The sequence below is a fragment of the Bactrocera dorsalis genome, chromosome 4 (genome assembly GCF_023373825.1).
Source record: "Bactrocera dorsalis isolate Fly_Bdor chromosome 4, ASM2337382v1, whole genome shotgun sequence".
Classification (NCBI taxonomy): domain Eukaryota; kingdom Metazoa; phylum Arthropoda; class Insecta; order Diptera; family Tephritidae; genus Bactrocera; species Bactrocera dorsalis.
Window position 1 is genome coordinate 19196212 of NC_064306.1, and position 22178 is coordinate 19218389.

Consider the following 22178-nt stretch of genomic DNA (forward strand, 5'->3'; position numbering starts at 1 on the left):
GGGGTGACTGAAGTACTTTCGCGTAGTACTCCTTTCTACGTTGGCGGCCTTCGGCCGCGCTCTAAAAAAAATAACCCTGGCCGAGCGAATACCAGGGGTGACTGAAGCACTTTCGCGTAGTACCCCTTTCTGCGTTGAAAATAAAAAAAAATATATTGGCTTTTCGGTATAAAGTGGTTATAAATTATGGCTATCATCACTCAAAATTGAAGTTTTCGTTATAAAATGGTAAATTGTGGTTATATCTATCAGCGATTTCCATTTATTTTTGATGATACATTGGTTTGTATTTTAGGTGACAATATATATATTATTATATTTAAAATATGAGTTTGAGTGTATAATAACCAAAAAATATAACTACTTTATATCCAAAACTCAAATTTTGTTTCAATATGAGTGCATGATAACCAAAAAATATAACCACTTTATATCCAATATTATGAGTGCATAATAACCAAAAAATATAACCACTTTATATCCAATATTGAAATAAAATTTAAGTTTTCGTTATAAAATGGATAAATTTTGATTATTATATCTGTCAGCGATTTCCATTTATTTTTGATGATACATTGGTTTGTATTTTAGTCGACGATATATATATTATTCTATTTAAAATATGAGTTTTGGGTATGAAGTGGTTATATTTTTTGGTTATCATGCACACATATTGAAATAAAATTAGAGTTTTCGTACTGTACTGTATACTTCACACTTTATTACGTTATATTATTATATAATATTATTTACACATATGTATATACATATAACATTAATACATGTATATAATATTACTTATTTGCTCAATAAATTTAAAAAAGAAAATATTCATATGCATGAATAGAGGAATTTTTGCGAAAAAGAGGAATTTCAGCGAATTGCCTTATCATCACATGGCAACGCTCCATTTCGTCGTAATTTTTGGTAAACAAATGAGGTTCACACAAGTGTAAAATGTGATTTTTAAAATAAAGATTTTTTAGGTAAAAAACGTGTTAAAAGAGTAAAATATAGGCTTATTTAAAAGATTATAGTGCAATTTAATTAATTTGATGTGAAAAATGAGAAAAAAGTGTGTTTAAAGTGGTGAAATTCAAGGAGTTATGGTCCAATTTTGCGAATTTTTGAACTTTAAGGCCGAATATCTCCTAAACTAAGCGTTTGCGGACCCTATAACCTTATATGTTTTTTAATCAGGAGGACTTCCTCTTTCCAACGGTACCTTCAAATCGCGGCGCCAAAGAAATCGGAATTGTGCCAGACAGACGGGCATGGCTAAATCGACTCAGCTCAACATACTGATCATTTATATATATACTTTATAGCGTCTCCGGCGCTTCCTTCTGAGTGTTACAAACATCGTGACAAACTTACCCTGTTCAGGGTATAAAAATGAGAGTGAGTGAAGCTACTGTACTCGAGTAACAAAAATTGTGCACACATTCAAATATTGTACCGTTGGTCGCACAAGTATGCGGCAAAATGCTGCCCAAAATGGGAAAATGTCTGAGCGCATTCGACGTAAAGCTAGAGAAATTAAAAAAAGCTAAATGATGCCCATGTAGAAATATCGCAAATAATAGTTGAACGCATTTTTTTCAGAAAAAACCTAAAAACCGTACAGCAAAGAATTCAAAATTGACAGAGCGAATGAAAAATCAACGAGTAGTAAGGGTCAAACTCCATCAGAACTACACGAAGGTGGATTGAAACAAGGTAAACTTAAATAGTTATGAAAGTCCCCCATTCAAAGTTATAGCAGCTTAACTTTGAATGGGGGCCTAACATCATTTTCTCCTTAAAAAAGATTAACTTTAGCGACGACCGGCTAGAAGCAGTGACAGAAACCATTCAATTTGTGCGACGTAGACCGTGTGAAAGTTATGTGGAGAACTGCATTCAAAAAACGGTAAAATATCCCCCCAGTGTAATGATTTAGAGCTGCATATTGGTGGAAGGTCCTGGACCAATTTATTTTGTTGAGGAAACGATGACTAGTGAGCAGTACACCAATGTACTTCAAGATGGTTTTGTACCATATTTTGCAACACTGAACCCTTCAGCAGCCCAGTACACTTATACGCACGCAGAATTGCCTTGCCACACCTCCCGACGAACGATTGATGTCCTTCACAACTTGGATATCAATACGTTACCCGACACCCGACCCGAACTTAAGCCCCACCGAAAGCTGTTGAACGTTCCTTAAATCGAAGGTATATTCCCGAAAAAATGCCACAATAGCCCCACTCAAAGATAACATCCAGATTTAAAAATAATGATATTTGTTTAAATAGTATGCCTCAAAGAGTGAAAGTTGTTAATAAAAGCAAAGGGTTGTCAACCAAATACTAAAAAAAAATTAAGCTTTTCTCAATTTTATGAAAAGATATTTCAAATAAATATTATACAAAAAATTGCATTCACATATCGTAATAATTTTTGGTTTATTTGAGTCTGAACGCAAAACTATATGAATAATTCTCCCTGTTTCTAATGGGTTGGCGGGCTACTGTATATAGCTCATGGGTGCTATTCTAAAATTAAACTACTCCTATAGATTTAGACTAATCCTTAAGTTATAATTCAGTAACTTTCGAACGTTATAGTTTTTATGTTGCTTCATATTTTTACTCCCCTACTGACACCTACAATGAGAGCGTGATTTAATGAGAAACTCTACAAATATTGGTTAAACTTTACACAATAATCAAATATTTCAATACCTGGTAGAAGTTCTTATTGTGATTTGACCAGAAATCATGATTCCATTTTTCGGTCTGCTCCTGCATTTGCCTTAGACGCCTTTCCAAGTCTGTTTCATTCTTTGGAATATGTCTGACATAGGATCGTATATTAGATAACTTATCCGGGGGACCCACATAGTCTTTTGTTATAGACCTAGGATCCGGCTTTTCACTTAAATCAGACAATTTAGATTTACATGCTTGTAGGCTCTTCGATCTACACGCATTTTTCATAGCATTATGAAGTTTCAATGAATACATAATGCTATTTTAAAACGATAGTATAACTTGCTGTCTACATAGGCATGTTAATTAATTAGTACAATATTGCCAGAATAATATATATTATACTTGCAATAATATTTATTAGAATAAATATTTCTAGAATATGATCTCAATATATTATAACAAGGTTCCTCGACAGGCAATGTACATTGCTAGCAATCTGTCAAATACATATCATTGAGGTTGCCACTGATCTTTTGCGGCCATTTGATATCTTTAAATAATCATTCCCTATAAGAGTAGCCATCACGCCCCACAAGTGTGTTCGATCCGGCCGAACGGCCTGTAGTAGCAAGTTACTTGCGAATTAAATTACAACGAATAAGCAATCCCCGACGATCAGCGGCAAGAGTGGAGGATGCGGTATAAAAGCCAGCCAAGCCGATGAAACTCCTGCGACAGAGACAGGTAGTTACCGCCTCTCTAATATAGGTGACCGATTAAAATCCAGCCGCGATGGACTCAAAGTGAGTGGCTTCCTGGACAGAGCTGTTCACCATGTTAGGTGCGGCTGTAAATAAGACCGGTCCATACCGGGGCGCACTAGAAGTCCCTTTAAGTATCACCAGTCTTTTTCACTGTTGGTGTGGATAGGGTGACACCAACTTGAGGAATGCACTGCGACCATAGGTCTATTGTGCCCTCTCCTAACTCACAGGGATTCGCCTAGCTCCAGCATATTGATGAAGTCCAATATCCTGCTGGGTGCTAGCGAGGCGATGTGGACCCATGGAAACATGGATCCGAGGGCCTTCGACCTGCGCCTACAAACTGCGATGCAGTCGATTAGCGCAAAACCGACAGTTAGCGCTAGATGATAGGCCCATGTTCGCTAAATGCCTTTTCAATTTGCAGCGGCCGGTGTAGAATGCGACCAGGAGCCTGAGTTTATTTCTTGGGAGGTTTATAAACGATTTGAAACTCTTCTGGTTATACACCCCAACTAACAGCTTGGCATGACGCATACCGTGCGCTCGCTGCCAATGTCTTTCCCTGCACGCTCTTTCTTCCTTGCGGAGCAGCTCCTTCACAGTATGGGTACCCACTTAAGTGAACGGTTCGGGCCCAACCATATTGGTGGAGGCTGCGGAGCGGGCAAGCTCGTCAGCCAGTTCATTGCCGGCTATTCCCCTGTGACCAGGCACCCAGATAAAGTGTACCTGGTTCTTTTCAGCTAGGTTGTCCAGCCTTCCACTACACTCTTGCACTAGTAGCGATTTGATCTCGTAGGAGGAGATCGCTTTTAGTGCCGCTTGACTATCGCTGAGTATAGCTATTCGCTTGTTGCGATAGTTCGGTATGGAGAGCTTGGTACGCGGACCCGCAATACCCGCACCTATTCCTTCCGACGTTTTCGAGCCGTCAGTGCACCACCTCAATATGCTATCCCTTAGCATTTGCTCAAGAGTGGGGTCGTTCCACTCACTCTTGCTACCGAGGGTAACCTTAAACCTCTTCGTGAAGTGAATTGTTTTGCTAATGCCGTCCTTCGGGAGGAAGGCAATAGGAATATCGCCACTTATCCTCTCCATCCCCTGGGACAACCGCACAGAGAAAGCCTAGCTATTGGTGGAATTAAATCACTCACTAAGCGAGGCGGCGTTTCAAAGAAGCATAGGCAGCTTAGATTGTGACAGACTACGAGAAGCATTCGATGAAACGCAACGATTTAAAAAAGGTTATTAAAAATAGCAAAATGATATCTTTCAAAGAATTATGCGAAAGAGTGGACGAAAATCCGTGGGGCGGAGCGTATAGGATTGTAATGTCAAGGACTAACATGACCCTTATTACTACAAATGTTGTAGAAACTCTATTTCCACAACAAAGCCAAGAAGGAGGAAAGTTTTACAGCGAAGAAGTCGTAGATGCGCCAGAAATCACCGAGCTGGAAGTTGATCCAGCTACTGAGCGCTTTGAAAATAGCAAGGCACCAGGATTAGATGGTATTCCGAATAGGGCTCTTAAAATTGCTACGATCCAAAGCCATTTTCGGATTTGTATACACATGTGACTCAAGCAGCTCACGACTTCCGGTCTTTGACCAAGTATCCTCTGGGTAGCCTAAGAACATCCGTTTGAAGGCGGGCTAACGTGAGAAGGCGAAATACCCCCTACTTAGGGTTGTGCGCTGGGTTTGGGACCCGCCACGTAAAAAAACACCCCCAGTGAATAGTCATAACCAGCCTCGGATGAGAGACCCCCCTTTTGATGACGACCATGGCAAACGAAATAAGGACTACGAATTGAGGGCATGCACCTGGAATGTCCGGTCCCTTAACTGGGAAGGTGCCACTGCCCAGCTGGTTGATGTCCTCGTGAAAACAAAGGCTGACATCACCGCCGTCCAAGAAATGCGATGGACGGGACAAGGACAGAGACAAGTAGGTCCTTGTGACATTTACTACAGTGGCCATATAAAGGAGCGCAGGTTTGGTGTGGGATTCGTGGTGGGAGAGAGACTCCGTCGCCGAGTACTATCATTTACTGCGGTGAATGAACGTCTAGCCACAATCCGCATCAAAGCGAGGTTCTTCAACATATCGCTGATTTGCGCCCACGGCCCGACGGAAGAGAAGGACACTGTGACCAAAGATGCCTTTTATGAGTGCTTGGAGCGCACTTATGTGAGATGCCCCCGTCACGATGTCAAAAACGTGCTTGGCGACTTCAACGCCAGGGTGGGCAAAGAAGGTATCTTTGGTACTACGGTCGGTAAATTCAGCCTCCACGACGAAACTTCCCCAAATGGGTTGAGGCTGATCGACTTCGCCGGGGCCCGAAATATGGTTATCTGTAGTACTAGATTCCAGCATAAGAAGATCCACCAAGCTACCTGGCTGTCTCCGGATCGAAAAACTACCAATCAGATCGATCATGGATAGACGGAAGACACGTCTCCAGTGTTTTAGATGTGCGTGCGCTCAGAGGTCCTAAAATCGACTCGGACCACTATCTTGTTGCAGCCAAAATTCGCACCCGCCTCTGTGCAGCAAAAAACGCACGCCAACAAACACAAGGAAGGTTCGACGTCGAGAAGCTGCAATCACAACATACAGCCGAACGATTCTCTACTCGGCTTGCACTCCTGCTCTCTGAGAACACTCGTCAACAACTCGGTATAAGGGAACTGTGGGACGGCATTTCAAACTCTTTACGTACAGCTGCAACCGAAACCATTGGTTTTCGGAAAGTGCAAAAGAACAGCTGGTACGACGAGGAGTGCCGTGTCGCAGCGGAGAGAAAACAGGCTGCCTACCTCGCAACGTTACGATCGACCACAACACGTGCGGGATGGGACAGATACCGAGAGTTGAAAAGGGAAGCGAGACGCATTTGCAGACAGAAGAAGAAAGAGGCCGAAATGCGTGAGTACGGAGAGCTTGACAAGCTGGCCGACAGGGGTAATGCTCGAAAATTCTACGAAAAGATGCGGCAGCTTACAGAAGGTTTCAAGACCGGAGCATACTCCTGTAGAACCCCCCAAGGTGATTTAGTTACCGATGCCCAGAGCATACTTAAATTATGGAGGGAACACTTCTCCAACCTGCTGAATGGAAGTGACAGCACAACACCGGGAGAAGGCGAACCCGATTCCCCAATCGATGACGATGGAGCAGACGTTCCATTGCCCGATCATGAAGAAGTTCGAATAGCAATTGCCCGCCTGAAAAACAACAAAGCGGCAGGGGCCGATGGATTGCCGGCCGAGCTATTCAAACACGGCGGCGAAGAACTGATAAGGAGCATGCATCAACTTCTTTGTAAAATATGGTCGGACGAAAGCATGCCCAACGATTGGAATTTAAGTGTGCTATGCCCAATCCATAAAAAAGGAGACCCCACAATCTGCGCCAACCGTGGGATAAGCCTCCTCAATATCGCATATAAGGTTCTGTCGAGCGTATTGTGTGAAAGATTAAAGCCCACCGTCAACAAACTGATTGGACCTTATCAGTGTGGCTTCAGACCTGGTAAATCAACAACCGACCTGATATTCACCATGCGCCAAATCTTGGAAAAGACCCGTGAAAGGAGAATCGACACTCACCACCTATTTGTCGATTTCAAAGCTGCTTTCGACAGCACGAAAAGGAGCTGCCTTTATGCCGCGATGTCTGAATTTGGTATCCCCGCAAAACTAATACGGCTGTGTAAACTGACGTTGAGCGGGACCAAAAGCTCCGTCAGGATCGGGAAGGACCTCTCCGAGCCGTTCGATACCAAACGAGGTTTCAGACAAGGTGATTCCCTATCGTGCGACTTTTTCAACCTGCTTCTGGAGAAAATAGTTCGGGCTGCAGAACTCAACAGAGAAGGTACAATCTTCTATAAGAGTGTACAACTGCTGGCGTATGCCGATGATATTGAAAGACGAAATATCTCCTGTCATCAAACAAACAGTCGTCGCACTCGCGACTTGGCACTCACGTCACTGTTGACAGTCATAACTTTGAAGTTGTAGATAATTTCGTCTATCTTGGAACCAGCGTAAACACCACCAACAACGTCAGCCTAGAAATCCAACGCAGGATAACTCTTGCCAACAGGTGCTACTTCGGACTAAGTAGGCAATTGAGAAGCAAAGTCCTGTCTCGACAAACAAAAACAAAACTCTATAAGTCACTCAGAATTTCCGTCCTGCTATATGGTGCAGAGGCTTGGACGATGTCAACAATGGATGAGTCGACGTTGCGAGTTTTCGAGAGAAAAGTTCTGCAAAAGATTTATGGTCCTTTGCGCGTTGGTCACGACGAATATCGCATTCGATGGAACGATGAGCTGTACGAGATATACGACGACATTGACATAGTTCAGCGAATTAAAAGACAGCGGCTACGCTGGCTAGGTCATGTTGTCCGGATGGACGAAAACACTCCAGCTCTGAAAGTATTCGACGCAGTCGGGGGAAGCAGAGGAAGAGGAAGACCTCCTCTCCGTTGGAAGGACCAAGTGGAGAAGGACCTGGCCTCGCTTGGAATATCCAATTGGCGCCACGTAGCGAAAAGAAGAAACGACTGGCGCGCTGTTGTTGACTCGGCTATAATCGCATAAGCGGTGTCTACGCCAATTAAGAAGAAGAAGATACACATTGCCTTCGTGAAGGAGTGTTTTCAAAAATTTGGAAATTACAACGGCTAGTACTCCTACAGAAGCCAAACAAGCCGACAGGAGGCCCAAGCTCCTATCGACTGCTCTGTATGAACGATACGATGGGCAAAATCCTGGAGCAGATAGTCTGTACGCGTCTAGAAAATCATCTGGAGGGTGATGTGGTCTCTCTGATAACACAGTACAACAACTAATCTGGGGGGTGATGGTACTAGGTCAGTATAGTAAAACCCTCAAAGGGTTTGGCGTTCGTATGTGTCAGTTTTTTTATGACATTTTAAATTTTTTCCTTATCTTGATGTTTTTTCGCGAACCACTTGTCCGATTTTGATGAAACAAATTTAGAAAAATTAAGAATTACAATTTCTATTTGTTTTTATTCAAAAAAGTATCATTTATCGCCTTTTTTATAATTTTTTTAGGCAATATTTATTAAAATAAACAAAAATAAATAAATAAAATAAAAAATTATAAAAATGTTTACTTTATTTTTTAGGAGTTTATGGCCAGAAGTCTGGAGTTATTGTGGAAAATTTATAAAAAAGACGATAAATGACACTTTTTTGATTAAAAAACAAATCAAGAAAGTTACAAGTATAGCTGAAATGCTATTGAAGAAAATCGCATAGCAGAAAATGCAGTGCAAACAGAAAATCGTCTGGCACAGCAAATAACGCAAATAGCTGAAAATACATCACAGTTAGAGTCTCGCCTTACACAACAAATGACTGAAAATAATACGCAGTTAGAAAAGCGTTTGGTACAACAGATTACAGAAAATACTACACAAGTACAAAAACAAGTGCAAGAGAAATTTCAAAATTTGAAGAGGAATTAAGCACTTTTTGAAGAAGAAAATTTAAAATCAGAAATTCTTCAATTGAGTAATCGTATGCGAGAACTGCAACTACATGGCCCTGCGCCATCAACAAATAACCCAAGATTGAAGGCACCCACATTCGATCGAAGTATTCCATTTAAAATTTTCAAACTTCAGTTTGAAAAGACAGCAATGGCCAATAACTGCAATGCAGCGGACAAAGTGGCGTCCTTGTTTGTATCATTGAAAGGACCTGCGGCAGAAATCCTTCAGACTATTCCAGACATTGATGAGTGCGATAGAAAGACGATATGGTGTGAGCACCGGAAACAAATATACCAGATCGAACTGCAAAATAGGGGCCAGAAGATGAACGAGTCATTGAAATAGAACAACTGGCTCATTTGGCAAATGCAGATGCACCTGTGGATTACATTGAGAGGGTAAAAATTCAAAGTTTCATAAATGGAATTCGTGATATGGACACCAGACGCGCCACATATGAATTGCCAAAAAGAACGTTTGCTGAAACGGTTTCGCACGCCCTCACACAGGAAACAGCGTTTCTACTAAGTAAACCAGCACACAAAGTACAAAGAGTTGAAATGGAACAACCGGCGCTGATGGAAGAAATATTGAAGACTCTGAAGACAATTGCTGCACCGCGAGTAAATACAACAGGCAGATGCTTCAACTGTGGAAAAACGGGTCACTTTGCCCGAAATTGCAATATAAAGGTAAACCCATCAAAACAGAAACAACCAACAGAACACCGAAAGGGGATTCACCACAAAAATGCGGATGCATTATCACGTCGCCCTTGTCCACTGGAATGTAAGCATTGCTCCAAATCAGAAGGAAAAGAAGGTATAATCGACGTGACATTACTGAATATAGAACCTGAAGATGATTGGACTCCTCACCGCATCAGAATCAATCAGCTGGAGGACCCTGATCTTGCAAAGCTGGTAATAGCCAAAGAAAATGGGGTACGACCACCAAATTAACAAATAAGTAGCGAGAGTCCAACTGCAAAAGCATATTGGGCCCAATAGAACAGCATAAACCTCGTTAATGGATACCTTCATCGTCCCTGGGAAAGCGAAGATGGCAAACAGTCTCGTCTGCTGATCATAATACCGAAGTCCATGATCCCGAAAGTATTGAAAGAATATCACAATGGACCTAGTGGAGGGCACCTTGGAATTACAAAAACTATAGAGAAGATTAAACAACGGTTCTACTGGATCGGTTGTCGAGATTCCATAGCAGAATGGATAAGTAATTGCGTAGAGTGCATGGCAGCTAAAGGTCCTAAAGCCAAAAGTCGCGGTAGGCTGCAACAGTACAACGTGGCATCACCATTTGAACGAGTCGCAATGGATGTTGCAGGTCCGTTCCAAACCAGTACGGGCGGAAACAAATATCTACTGGTTGTCATGGCCAATTTCAGTAAATGGCCAGAAGTGTATCCCTTATCAAACCAAGAGGTGAAGACAGTAGCCGAAGCGTTTGTAGAAAATTGGATAACGAGGTTCGGAGTGCCCGTTGAATTACACTCAGATCAAGGAATTTAGAATCTTCTATTTTCCAAAAAGTCTGTACATTATTGGACATCCACAAGACACGGACAACAGCGCTACATTCACAATCAGATGGGATGGTAGACAGATTCAACCGAACGCTCGAAGAACATCTGCGGAAAATCGTTGATAAAGATCAACGGAATTGGGACAAGTGCATCCAGATGTTCCTGCTGGCGTATCGTTCAGAGAAGCACGAGACAACTGGTTACACGCCAGCGAAGCTTATTTTCGGATCTGATCTGTGACTCCCTGCTGATCTTAAGTTTGGAACGCTGTAAGAAATGATGGAGGTTATTGCTCTGCCTTAAAGAAAAAAATGAATGAATTGCATCTAATGGTAAGGCAGCACATGCATCTGATGAGCAATAAGATGAAGGATCGGTTTGATCAAGCGGCAAATTCAAAAGGTTTTGAAGAAGGTGATTTGGTCCTGTTGTACAATCCACTTCGAAAAAAAGGCTTGTCCCCGAAATTGCAGACAGCCTGGGAAGGGCCATATATGGTGATGAAACGACTTAATGACGTGGTATACAGCAAACAAAGAAGTCGAAAAGCACGATGTAAAATGAAAGTAGTACACTTGGAGAGGCTCGCCCCATTTGGTTCAAGAGGATTTGTACCTAATCGGGACGATTAGGCTTAAGTGGAGGGCAGTGTTACAAAAGTAGTATTAAGTTTGGTATTTGTATTGCTATATGCATCCCTTATTATAAACATTGGGCGCCGCTATCTACTTAAACAATAGCTGCATTTGGCGCCGCGGCTGTCAGCTTGTCTACTTAAACAATACTTTTCTTTCAGATATTATTATCATTTTATACAATTAATCTTTCTTTTTCTTTTAGATATTACAAATTCAATGTAATTATTATTTATTTTCAAATTAATCAAATTGTAAATTAAATATATTGCATAAATGTAAATATCTATTAAAAGTAATACAATTAATAGTTTAAAAATTAAAAAGTTTTCTTTGAAATTTTAATAAATTTTTAAAGTAGGAATCGAAAAATGCAACCCTGCATCATCTGTTTAAAATACAACCCTGCATCAACTGTTTAAAGTGCAACCCTGCATCAGCCGTCGATTGGGGATATTAGAACAGGACAGATATACTTTTTTATATGACACTGCTGAATGAGCGCAACTTGTAAATTAAATATAGAGATGTATGATCACATGTATACGTACGTGTGAGGCGAAAAAACGGTAGGATATTCGCTCGGCCTTAGACAAACTCTATGTGTTTACCCCCACGTTTACCACCATGTTACCCACTGATTATCTGGTTTTTTACCCGCTCATGGTTGGCAGGGAATATGCTGCAATACAAACATACACACATACACATATATTTAGTTATTTAAGATAGTTTTAAAATCTGTATATAAGCAAGGAAAATACAAAATAAAATCTTCTTCTTCTTCTTAACACCACGCGCGCCAGTCGTTTCTTCTTTTCGCTACGTGGCGCCAAATGGATATTCCAAGCGAGGCCAGGTCCTTCTCCACTTGGTCCTTCCAACGGAGAGGAGGTCTTCCTCTTCCTCTGCTTCCCCCGACTGCGTCGAATACTTTCAGAGCTGGAGTGTTTTCGTCCATCCGGACAACATGACCTAGCCAGCGTAGCCGCTGTCTTTTAATTCGCTGAACTATGTCAATGTCGTCGTATATCTCGTACAGCGAATGCGATATTCGTCGTGACCAACGCGCAAAGGACCATAAATCTTTTGCAGAACTTTTCTCTCGAAAACTCGCAACGTCGACTCATCCATTGTTGACATCGTCCAAGCCTCTGCACCATATAGCAGGACGGAAATTATGAGTGACTTATAGAGTTTTGTTTTTGTTTGTCGAGAGAGGACTTTGCTTCTCAATTGCCTACTTAGTTCGAAGTAGCACCTGTTGGCAAGGGTTATCCTGCGTTGGACTTCTAGGCTGACGTTGTTGGTGGTGTTTACGCTGGTTCCAAGATAGACGAAATTATCTACAACTTCAAAGTTATGACTGTCAACAGTGACGTGAGTGCCAAGTCGCGAGTGCTACGACTGTTTGTTTGATGACAGGAGATATTTCGTCTTTCAATATCATCGGCATACGCCAGCAGTTGTACACTCTTATAGAATATGGTAGCTTCTCTGTTGAGTTCTGCAGCCCGAACTATTTTCTCCAGAAGCAGGTTGAAAAAGTCGCACGATAGGGAATCACCTTGTCTGAAACCTCTTTGGTATCGAACGGCTCGGAGAGGTCCTTCCCGATCCTAACGGAGCTTTTGGTCCCGCTCAACGTCAGTTTACACAGCCGTATTAGTTTTGCGGGGATACCAAATTCAGACATCGCGGCATAAAGGCAGCTCCTTTTCGTGCTGTCGAAAGCAGCTTTGAAATCGACAAATAGGTGGTGAGTGTCGATTCTCCTTTCACGGGTCTCTTCCAAGATTTGGCGCATGGTGAATATCTGGTCGGTTGTTGATTTACCAGGTCTGAAGCCACACTGATAAGGTCCAATCAGTTTGTTGACGGTTGGCTTTAATCTTTCACACAATACGCTCGATAGAACCTTGTACGCGATGTTGAGGAGGCTTATCCCACGGTAGTTGGCGCAAAATAAAATCAGAATGAATAAATTCTCAGCTCAAATACGGTCTTTATTTTTCCCCCACCAGCGGTAAGAATTTAAAGATTCTTATTTGAGTTTAACCGTTTGATCTTACAAATCAAACACTAAGTGATACGTTTATATGGATTTCGTTATGGATAAAGCAAACAATTGGAATTCTGAAAGTCGACTTTAATTCCGAAACAATAGGAATTCCTATATGTATATATGTAATACCCTAAAAAACTAAATATGTATATCACAACAATATTATATGTAAATCACATTTTATGATTTAAATTTTCATACGTATCTATGAGCACATAAGTGTATACATATGTAAGTACAGTTGAAATTCAAATCAAGATATTATCAGTAATATAATGCAATGCGAGTCAACAAACGGTTAGTTTGTTTTGAGTAAAAGATAATACATATTATTTTTTTTGGCAGTGCATTTACTTTCGTGTTGCCTGTCTTATTGATATTTTTTAAACTTATGAGAATGATTGCTTACTTACTGAACTAATGTAGTTTTGTTACACTTAACTGTCTCTTATCACATTTTGTCTGCTGTACTTTAGATTCGGGAATTTTCATGTTTGTTTAGGGGGTTACATGGGTTTCCTCGGGCAAAAAACGGCCTTTTTCAATAATTTTTTTTAAATACAAAAAATAAAATATTTTAATGAATTTATTTTTATTTAAAAGACTCATATTTAGTAAACATTTTGTAAAATTTTCAAAAAAAAAAATATAATGACTGCCATCATTACGACGCCATTTCCGGCAGTCCCTCGGAAAAAGGTGCATCTGCGTTGTCAGCAGAACTTCTTTCAGGATCATCAGAAATAAAAATAAAAAATACGAGTTTTAGTAAAGACAATAAACTGGGTATTGGACGAAGGGAAAAGAAAAAAATGAAAATTGGATTTTTAGCAGACGTTTTATAAAAAATGCAAATTTCGATGAAAATTTCTCGACATTTTTTTAGTAGTATTTATATAAAAAATAGAAAATCCTTCGTTCAAGATCTTGTAAATGATACCTCGAAGACCTATGTAAAATTTTATCAAGATCGGTTGAGTAGTTCGCGAGAAAGCTTGACAACCGACTTTGTAAACACAGTTTCGAGAAAAACGCGCTTAAAGACGGTGCACTTAGCCTATATTGCCTCGAGCGCACAAGTTCTCAGGGTTGTATCTCCGAAAGTATTGATCAGATCAACTTGAAAATTTAGGACAATATTCTAGAAATGTTATAGAATTTAATAAGATAAAAAAATTGTTTTCGATTTTTTGAAACTGTGAAACCCACGTAACCCCTTAAGTTACTTGTAAGTGCGATATTTATTAAGGCTATTTTTGACATCGCTTACTCGCGCTAGTCTATCTAGATGTATATGTGTATGACATTGCCGAAAAAATAATGAATACACAAATCTACATCCCATATGCGTACACATGTAAATAAGTCACCCACAAAAACTACAAACATTGTTCTACAAAAGCAACAATCGTCTCACATAGCATCAGCAGCGGCACAAGTCAATGTGGCAGCCTAATAGTCGATGCCTAAATTTGTAGAAAAACACACAACAACATTTTCATTCATGAACGCAAGCAGGTAAACTCGTTTTATTCATAAAAACAAACACCATTACATCTCCTCAGGCATGCCTTTGCCTACAAGTTTCTTTTCGCGACGATTGCAAAAGCTCAAATTCATAAATTCAACAATTTCTGATATTCTTTTAGAAGGGAAAAATGTCAACCCCGCAAGCTCGGAAAGTACAGAAAAATTGGGAAAATATAACATAATGTATATATACCGAAATGTGCAAGGACACGAGAGCACCCATTGCAGAATCTAGTGATATATGAACAGCTGATTCGGTCAATTTATTGTAAATGACTATTGTGAATTGCCGCACTTTCTGCATACATTTTTAACAAAAAAAAAAAACTTAACAAACCTTTATACTTTAAATAGAAATTATAATATCTATTTAAAACTTACGTTCCTCCACAATTTAACGGCGAAATACGTCTTTATGTAAAATGAAAGCTAAAACAGGACTGCAATTATATCTTTACGTGTCATTGCATGAAAATAAACATAGGTTTTGGTCTGACATATTTTACAACCATTGCAAATAATTTTTTGTGCCGTAGCACCAAGTGGGAAATTCTGCTAATCGTGCACCGCACAAGAGTGTACATATTTACATACAAAGTTGTGTATGGACTAATTTACAAACATAACGCGTATGGTTCTTTTTCTTTACATGCTCACATAATGACATACGAGAATAAGTGCGACCGCTTGGTCTTTTAACCTGTTATCAAAATTCTTAATACTTACCAAATAAATATACTTATAAATATATAATTTATGTAACCTAAATTAATTAAACAGTTACCAACATGATTTTATTATATGTTTCAAAATTTGTTAAGGAATTCATCATGAAATAGTTCAATAATTATGCACATGCTTGTGCGCTTTGATATAAAATATCTTGTATAGATTATGTGTAAGTTGAGTCGTTTGCGCATTGTAAATATGTATATGAATATATGAGCGTAAATATCTAAACATTGAAATTAACATAATCTTTTTCATTTCTCTGGTTCTTCAAACAAATATGTGTGACAAGCAAGCGGGGAATTGTTCGTCCGTTTGTGTGCACTCAGCGCTATACACGACATACATGTGTGCACACAGATCGTAAATTCGCCAACATGGCATTGGTATGCGCACAAGCCCAAACACGAGTAAATTGCAATCGATTACATATCGATCGAAAGCACATGTATGCATTGACACGCCATCCTTGCTGCTATTATGCGATCGAGGGTGAGCATGTCGATGTCGCCTCTTCAAGATTTTTTTTTAAATGAAATTTATTAAATCTAGTTTTGGCTCGGAACGGTAATCTTTGGGCATGCTTTCGTCCGACCATATTTTACAAAGGAGCTGAGACATGCTACTTCTCAGCTCTTTGCTGACGTGTTTAAATCCATCGGCCCCGCTACCTTGTTTTTCCTAGAACTTTTTCATGGTCGGGCAATGAAACATCTGCTCTATCGTTGTTGATTGGGAAATGGGACTCGCCTTCTCCCGGTGTTATGTTTTTACTACCATTCATCAGTTTTCCCTTTTTTACTTGGCTGCAACAAGATAGTGGTCCGAGTCGATGTTAGGATGTTAGGTCGACGTGACTTCCGTCTATCACAACATGATTGATCTGGTTGGTGGCTTTTCGATTCGGAGACAGCCTGGTAGCTTGATGAATTATCTTATGCTGGAATCTACTACTACAGATAACCATATTTCAGGCCCCTACAAAGTCGATCAGCCTCAACCCATTTGGGAATGTTTCCTCGTGGAAGCTGGATTTACCTACTGTTGTGCTTCCTTGCCCACCGTGGCGTTAAGCGCTCATAGAAACCATCTTTGGTCACATTGTCCTGCTCTTCCGTATGGGCGATATATTGAAGAACTTCGCTTTAATGCGGATTGTGGCAGGTGTAGGTGTTCATCCCCCGGGGTAAATAAATAAATAAATATAAAAAAATCACACAATCATATGGCCACTATAATAAATGTCACAAGGACGAACTCGTCTCAGTCTTTGTCGCGTCTTCTTGGTTGGCGATGATATCAGCCTTTACTTTGAGGTAAATATTAAAGAATCGTTTCTGAATGGCAATTACTGAACTTTCCTCACTTGGGCGAACTTCCACACATGACTCCACCTGCCTGTTCTAGCCTCGGAAAAAAAAGGTGCGTGGAGTCCCTACGCGCGGAAGAAGTTATACTTCTTAGTGATATTCAGAAGCAAAATGCGAAACAATCATACATACATATATTATGTCGTTTGTACATTTGTCTGTATCTTTGCTAAAGCAAATGTTCTATAAAAACATTTTTCTATACTTAAACAAAATTATTAGAACCATCGTATGTTTCTTACATGCATAACCAAACCATACTTAAGTCAGCGCAACTTAAGTGTCAATGGTGGTGTTGGTGGTAAGCGCTTGGAAAGTCAAGATGCTACGAGTACCACAGGTTCGAATCTCGACAGAATAAATTTTTAATTTTTTGCTTTTAACATCGTATACTATACAAATAAATATTTTTCTTACTAATAGAAATTAAATTTATCACAGCAATATTATGTATATTATGTATTATATACATATATGTTAAAAGGCATACATCTTCTATCCTATCTTGTGTATCTGCACATGCTCATATGAGTGTATGTATACGCATGTGCGCGTTCAGAAATTGAAATCATATTTTCATCACTTATCAATATACTTATTACATGTGCGCGCATTGACTTGCATGTTCATACATTCATATGTATATACTTATTTGTACATATATTTGCATACATTGCCGAACAAATAATGCACAGGCATACAAACATACATATGCGTACACATATTAATATGTCACCAACAAAAAATTGATCTTCACAAGTCAATATGGCAGCCAAATTGGCGAAGAACAAGTGTAGTAAATTTTACAAACGATTTCATTCATAAACGCAGGCGCAAATTCCACAAGCGATCTCGCTTCATTCATAAAAACAGAGGCCGTAACATCTCCCCGAGCATGCCTTTGCCAACAAGTCGTCTTTTCGCCACGATGGCAAAAGCTAAAAATCATAAATTGCACAACCTTCTGGTGCTTCTCGCAAAAATCTACGTCGATATGTATTCGGTAAGGGGTGACAATCGACGGCCATTACTTTACTTATGCCATAGAAATTCTATTGCTACGAATATGGAAATGACAACGAAATAATGCAAATATGCATATTTCTAAAGGTCATTAATTTCTTCGAAGAAATGAAAGGAATGAATAATCCTGAGAAGTATAGTCTTAACTTTTCAACGGCCAACGCAGAGCATTTCAACCAAAAGGAATTTATTCATTAAAATCACCACTCAGAAGTCGTTTTATCGGTTGTAAGCGAACGATTTTCGAAGAAACATCATTTCTAATATGCCACAAGACAAAATTAGAAATGAACTTCTTAAACCTCACGCTGTGAGATAAAACGATATACCTCGTTATCGCGGGTCGATTTCCAAAAAAATGTAAATGAAGACTAACTACAGAAATGATCCTGTAAAGTATAGCCTTAATTTTTCAACGGCCAACGCTGAGTATTTCAACCAAAAGATACGCAAAATAGTTGAGAATTCGCAGAAATGAAAGACAAACGAAAGAAAAAGAAGTATAACTTCAATAATGCACAAGCATACAAACATTCATATGCGCACATATGTGAATATGTCACCAACCAAAAATTGAAGCATTGTTCTACAAAAACAACAACAGCGTAAGCATGGCAACATTGTGTTGTTGGAAGAAAAGCCGAGCTGTGCCGAAAGAAACGAACAAACGATGGCCGATTGTCACCGCTTCCTTGCTGTTAGAACATTTTCGCAGACAAGGTTGCGATAGATTCACATTGAGCAAGGTTGCGCAACCTGAATCTATCGCAACCTTTTCCGAACTCGTAAAAGAAGTATAACTTCAAAAAGTAACTATTTCTCCTTCTTCACTAGACGTCGTTGTTGCTTATTGATTTTGCACAAATGCTACATATATTTTCTTGCTCTAATTTGCGAAATAATAGCAGAAAATGAAGTGCAAACAGAAAATCGTCTGGCACAGCAAATAGCTGAAAATACATCACAGTTAAAGTCCTGCCTTACACAACAAATGACTGAAAATAATACGCAGTTCGAAAAGCGTTTGGTTCAACAGATTACGGAAAATACTACACAACTACAAAAACAAGTGCAAGAGAAATTTTCAAAATTTGAAGACGAATTAAGCACTTTAAAAAATGACGAAGAAAATTTAAAATCAGAAGTTCTTCAATTAAGTAATCGTGTGCGAGAACTGCAACTACATGGCCCTGCACCATCAACAAATAATCAAAGATTGAAGGCACCCACATTCGATGGAAGTATTTCAGTTTGAAAAGACAGCAATGGCCAATAACTGGAATGCAGCGGACAAAGTGGCGTTCTTGTTTGTATCATTGAAAGGACCTGCGGCAGAAATCCTTCAGACTATTCCAGACTGTGAACGGGACAACTATGGGGCATTGATGAGTGCGATAGAAAGACGATATGGTAGTGAGCACCGGAAACAAATATACCAGATCGAACTGCAAAATAGGGGTCAGAAGATGAACGAGTCATTGCAAGAGTTCTCAACTGAAATAGAACGACTGGCTCATTTGGCAAATGCAGATGCACCTGTGGAAGATGTTTCAAATGTGGAAAAGCGGGTCACTTTGCCCGAAATTGCAATATAAAAGTAAACCCATCAAAACGGAAACAACCAACAGATAACGAGGACGGAGCATCCACATCTCACAAGTCGTTAAACTAAACCGGAAAAGTTCAAAGGGGCGTGAGCTGGTTCCCACAACTATTTGCCCCGCCATCTCGATATCACAAATAGGTCGCCATGACAACAATCTTACTATCAACGGCATCGTAAATGGACGACTGTCAACGCTTACTTTGGATACTGGTGCCACACATTCAATTATCTGACCGGATGTGGTAAGAGGAACGGTTGAACCATTAGTCGGTTGCAAGCTTCGAACGGCCATCGGGGAGGAAGCAGCTGTCGCGGGAAAGTGTTTTGCGAAGTGATGATTGGTACCCTGGAAGTTAATCACACCTTCATCGTAGCAGAAATCACGGATGAAATTATAATGGGAGTAGATTTCATGATTGATCACGGGGTTACTTTGGATTTAAACAAGCAAATGCTGTTTTGCCAGAACATGGAGATGCCTATAAACACCGGATATGTGACCAACGTTGAAAGTAAGAGGGTGATTGTTGATGATAATCAGAGTATTCCACCAAAATCTGAGGCGATTGTATGGGCTAAAGTGAATGGAGGAGGTGGGACTGAAGAATTGTGGATTGTGGAACCAACAAAAATAGATACAGCCATATTGGAAAGAAGAACGCTTGTGAAAACTAGAGAAGACGCCACCATTCCGGTCAGAGTAGTGTATGAATTCAACACGCCTATAAGTCTGAAGAAAGGAGCAGTAATTGGACAGTGCCAGAATATAAGTGCAATAGCACGATGCGAACGGTCACAACAGAAACCTACTATTGAGCCACAGCAGATAAGTCCTACACTCCTAAATAATTTGCTGAACGAACTGCATAGAAATGAAAAATTAAAAGCAGAAAAACTATTAGAAAAATACGCATCCATATTTGCAAACGAAGGAAACACAGGAAGAACCGGCATTGTCAAACATCGCATAAATACCGGAGACGCTAAACCAATCCGACAACCTCCGCGTAGGGTTCTACTAGCAAAACGTGAGGATGCTAACAAAACTATTGAAGACATGCACAAAAACGGTGTAATCGAACCTTCAATAAGTCCATGGAGCTCACCTATCGTCTTAGTTAAAAAGAAAGATGGTAGCACCCGTTTCTGCGTAGATTATAGGAAGTTGAATGATGTCACAAAGAAAGACAGTTATCCTCTACCAAGAATCGACGATACATTAGACACCTTGTCTGGAGCGAAATGGTTTTCTACATTAGATCTACAAAGTGGATATTGGCAAGTTGAGATCGATGAATGTGACCGTGAAAATACCGCTTTCAGTATGGGCGACGGGTTATGGGAATTCTCTGTGATGCCATTTGGGTTATGTAATGCGCCTGCAACGTTCGAGCGACTGATGGAACATGTGTTAAAAGGACTCAACTGGAAGACATGTTTGGTGTATCTTGATGACATTATCATCATGGGAAAAAGTTTTGATGATCATCTGAAAAATCTAGAGGAAGTCTTTCAGCGAATAGCATCAGCCGGATTACGCTTGAATCCCAAAAAGTGTTCATTATGGAAGAAGCAGGTCACATATCTCGGACATAAAGTGTCAACTGAGGGGATTCACACCGAGGAAGGAAAAATAAAAGCAGTTAAAGATTGGCCTCAACCCACCAACATACATGAACTCCGCAGCTTCCTCGGCTTATGCACGTATTACCGCCGTTTTGTACCTGGATTTGCGAACGTGGCTAGAAGTTTACATGATTTAACAAAGAAGAATCGCCCGTTTGTATGGCAGTTGGAACAAGAAAAAGCGTTTGAGCAGCTGAAAGAACTACTTTGTACGGCACCGATGTTAGCTTATCCAATACCTGGAAAGAAATTCATCCTGGATACAGATGCGAGTGCTTATGGAATTGGAGGTGTCCTGTCTCAGCTCATCGACGGACAAGAAAGAGGGTATTACAGCAGAGTGCTCGGGAAACCAGAGAAAAACTACTGTGTGACGCGAAAAGAACTACTAGCTGTGGTGGAATGTGTAAAACATTTCCACAAGTATTTGTATGGACAACGATTCTTGCTGAGGACTGATCATGCAGCATTAAAATGGTTATTACAGTTTAAGAATCCGGAAGGCCAAATTGCACGATGGATCGAAAGATTACAGAATTACGACTTCGAAACGGAACATCGAAAGGGGATTCACCACAAAAATGCGGATGCATTATCGCGTCGCCCTTTTCCACTGGAATGTAAACATTGCTCCAAATCAGAAGGAAAAGAAGGTATAATCGACGTGCGATTACTGAATATAGAACCTGAAGATGATTGGACTCCTCACCGCATCAGAATCAATCAGCTGAAGGACCCTGATCTTGCAAAGCTGGTAATGGCCAAAGAAAATGGGGTACGACCACCAAAGGAACAAATAAGTAGCGAGAGTCCAACTGCAAAAGCATATTGGGCCCAATGGAACAGCATAAACCTCGTTAATGGATACCTTCATCGTACATGGGAAAGCGAAGATGGCAAACGGTCTCGTCTGCTGATCATAGTACTGAAGTCCATGATCCCGAAAGTGTTGAAAGAATATCACAATGGACCTAGTGGAGGGCACCTTGGAATTACAAAAACTATAGAGAAAATTAAACAACGGTTCTACTGGATC

At 40.1% G+C, this 22178-nt stretch overlaps 3 protein-coding genes and 1 non-coding gene across 4 annotated transcripts in view; all 4 read right to left on the bottom strand.

The window, feature by feature from the left end:
* The window catches only part of LOC105224761 (COA8 family protein CG14806, mitochondrial), a 4849-nt gene extending 1764 nt beyond the window's left edge, over positions 1–3085 (bottom strand). The window contains exon 1 of the mRNA XM_011202960.4: positions 2730–3085. Coding sequence (XP_011201262.1) covers positions 2730–3011 — 282 coding nt within the window. The 5' untranslated portion in view covers positions 3012–3085. The remainder of the gene's footprint in view (positions 1–2729) is intronic.
* The window catches only part of LOC125778133 (uncharacterized), a 107265-nt gene that overhangs the window by 48478 nt on the left and 36609 nt on the right, over positions 1–22178 (bottom strand). The window lies entirely within an intron of this gene.
* Positions 1–22178, bottom strand: part of LOC125778238 (uncharacterized) — a 78315-nt gene that overhangs the window by 21477 nt on the left and 34660 nt on the right. The window lies entirely within an intron of this gene.
* LOC125778552 (small nucleolar RNA U3) lies at positions 18113–18316 on the bottom strand. Its single transcript, XR_007422785.1, has one exon. It is a non-coding gene; the product is annotated as a small nucleolar RNA U3 (small nucleolar RNA).